Source organism: Aplysia californica, unplaced genomic scaffold, assembly GCF_000002075.1.
Source record: "Aplysia californica isolate F4 #8 unplaced genomic scaffold, AplCal3.0 scaffold00231, whole genome shotgun sequence".
In the NCBI taxonomy this organism is placed as follows: Eukaryota; Metazoa; Mollusca; class Gastropoda; order Aplysiida; family Aplysiidae; genus Aplysia; species Aplysia californica.
The window spans coordinates 523,642-525,810 of NW_004797501.1; the positions used below are offsets into that span (position 1 = coordinate 523,642).

The 2,169-nt window shown below is 44.4% G+C and overlaps 1 protein-coding gene across 1 annotated transcript in view; it reads left to right on the top strand.

Annotated features, from left to right (window-relative positions):
* Window positions 1-2,169, top strand: part of LOC101856268 (carbohydrate sulfotransferase 5) — a gene marked incomplete in the record, with an annotated part of 27,736 nt that overhangs the window by 16,972 nt on the left and 8,595 nt on the right. The window contains 1 exon segment of the mRNA XM_005099955.3: window positions 90-255. Coding sequence (XP_005100012.2) covers window positions 90-255 — 166 coding nt within the window.

Here is a 2,169-nt window from a genome sequence, read left to right on the forward strand (position 1 = left end):
CACACACACACACACACACACACACACACACACACGTATGCACAAACACTTTCAAGCACACACACAAACGCCCTCTCTCTCTCCCTCAGAAGACTCGCAGTCACCCAAACGCCAGCTGATGTTGCTGACAATGGGCCGCAGTGGCTCCACCTACACATCCGCCATCATCAGCAATAACCCCAAAGTCTTCTACGTGGCAGAGCCCTTACATCGACTTCCCGATGGTATCAAGATCTATGGAAAGACCGCTGTTGAGTAAGTCAAAGAAGAGTTCAGTTTTTGTAAGTGTTCCCGGCGCTTGTCGAGTGGGTAAAATGAAATACAGTCTTCACAAAAAGTTTAGGACCACTTGCAAAAGTGCACGAAAAATAAAAACCAGCTAATCAAATTATTAATTCTTTATAATACATTTAATTCATCAATCTATGAGTGCAACAAAGAAATTTCATCAAAATCAAAACCGAAATGCATTATTCCCAGGGCTCAAAAAGAACCCACCCTCAAAATTGAAAATCAAAAAGAACCCACCCTCAAAATTGAAAATCACAAAAAAGAAAGGCATGGGGGATGTTGTTCCATTTTTGTTACTGCCATCCAAGCAGCTGCTGGCGGGCAAAGGGTAGTTCTCCCGAACTCTCCGATCAAACTCAGCCTACAACACTGTTCGATAGGATTGAGGTCTGGACTGTTGGCTGGCCAGACCATGCGGGTAATCCCCGCCTGCAGCACGAAGGTGTTGACGGCCCTGGACCTGTGCGGAGTGGCGTTGTCGTCCTAAAGGAGAGCAGCAGGCCCAATCTGCTGCAGCGCCGTGACGACCAGAGGTCGAAAGATCTCCTGCAGATACCGCTGCCCAGTCAAGATGCCTTGACTGCCTTGCCGTGAATGGTGGACACATGCACTTCTGACAATTCCATAGACATTCACGAATTTGAACTGGTCTTTTTCTTTGATATTGCTGAGACTTTTTGAGACCCTTTCTTTTGTGATTTTCGATTTTGAGGGTGGATCCCTTTTGAGCGCTGGGAATTACGCGTTTTGGTCTCGATTGTGATAAAATTGTTTTTGGCTCTTATGGATTGATGAATTAAATGTGTGTCAAAGAAGGCGCAATTTGATTTCCTGGTTTTTATTTTGAGTGCACTTTTGTAAGTGGTCCTAAACTTTTTTGTGAAGACTGTATTATGTTCGAGTCTCAAAGAGTGAGTGCTGCAGAGTTTGGTTTTCGAAAATGTTTCACGACACTTGCAATGAAAACAAAAGTAAACTTCAACATAATTTAAGGACCACCTTGACAGACAGCCGTGACTGTTTTAAAATCCGAAAAAAGACAGCAAGAAATGTATCAAAATTGTTTGCTCTGAAAGTGTTAATGGGGTACCAATGCATACTGCAAAAGCCTCCTAGAGGACCCAAACCACCACGTGCAGCAGGGAAATGCTCGGGAAATTTTAGCCCAATTTGCTGTTTTTATCGACTTGTGTGCTCGCTACACCATGGACATTCCTCAGTTTAAATTTCTGGTGCACGTGATAAACGGACGTACGGTCTCGAACTCTGCTCACTTTGGTGGCAATATAAACCACCGTTTGCGCAAAACCCAGTATCGCATCAATATGCTCCAAGACGAAAGCTGAGATACTTTGATGATCGTGCCAGAGCTATGGCATGGCTGCATGATGGAGTTGGGGCCTGAGAAGTAGTCAGAAGGCTTGCAGTGTCACACTCTGGCATAGTCCGCCTGAGGCAGCGCCATCAAGCCTCCGGATCAGTCCAAGAACGCCCACACGCAGGTTGACCCAAGAAGACCACTCAGTGTGTTTGCAAGTGGTCCTTTACGTATGTTGAGGTCTGTAGGTCAAATAAGTGTTGAAGATTTGAGGTGTTACTATAGAGTAACTTTCAAAGAAAAGGAGGAGAAGTAAGGTCTATAGATGTTTTATGGTAAAGCAAATCACATTGGCGCACCTGTTAACCACCCACAAAATGTCGCAGAAGCCAAATCATGTGAACAGTTATGTATCACATGGTCTCCTAACGTTCGCAAAGGAGTAGTTTTCAGGTTGAATTAGATTCCTTAAATTTAAAAAAAAAATACAACAAAACTGACGATACCAGAGGTAAAGGTAAGACTGCGAAACAGAGATTCCGGGGGTGGGGTGGGGAGGT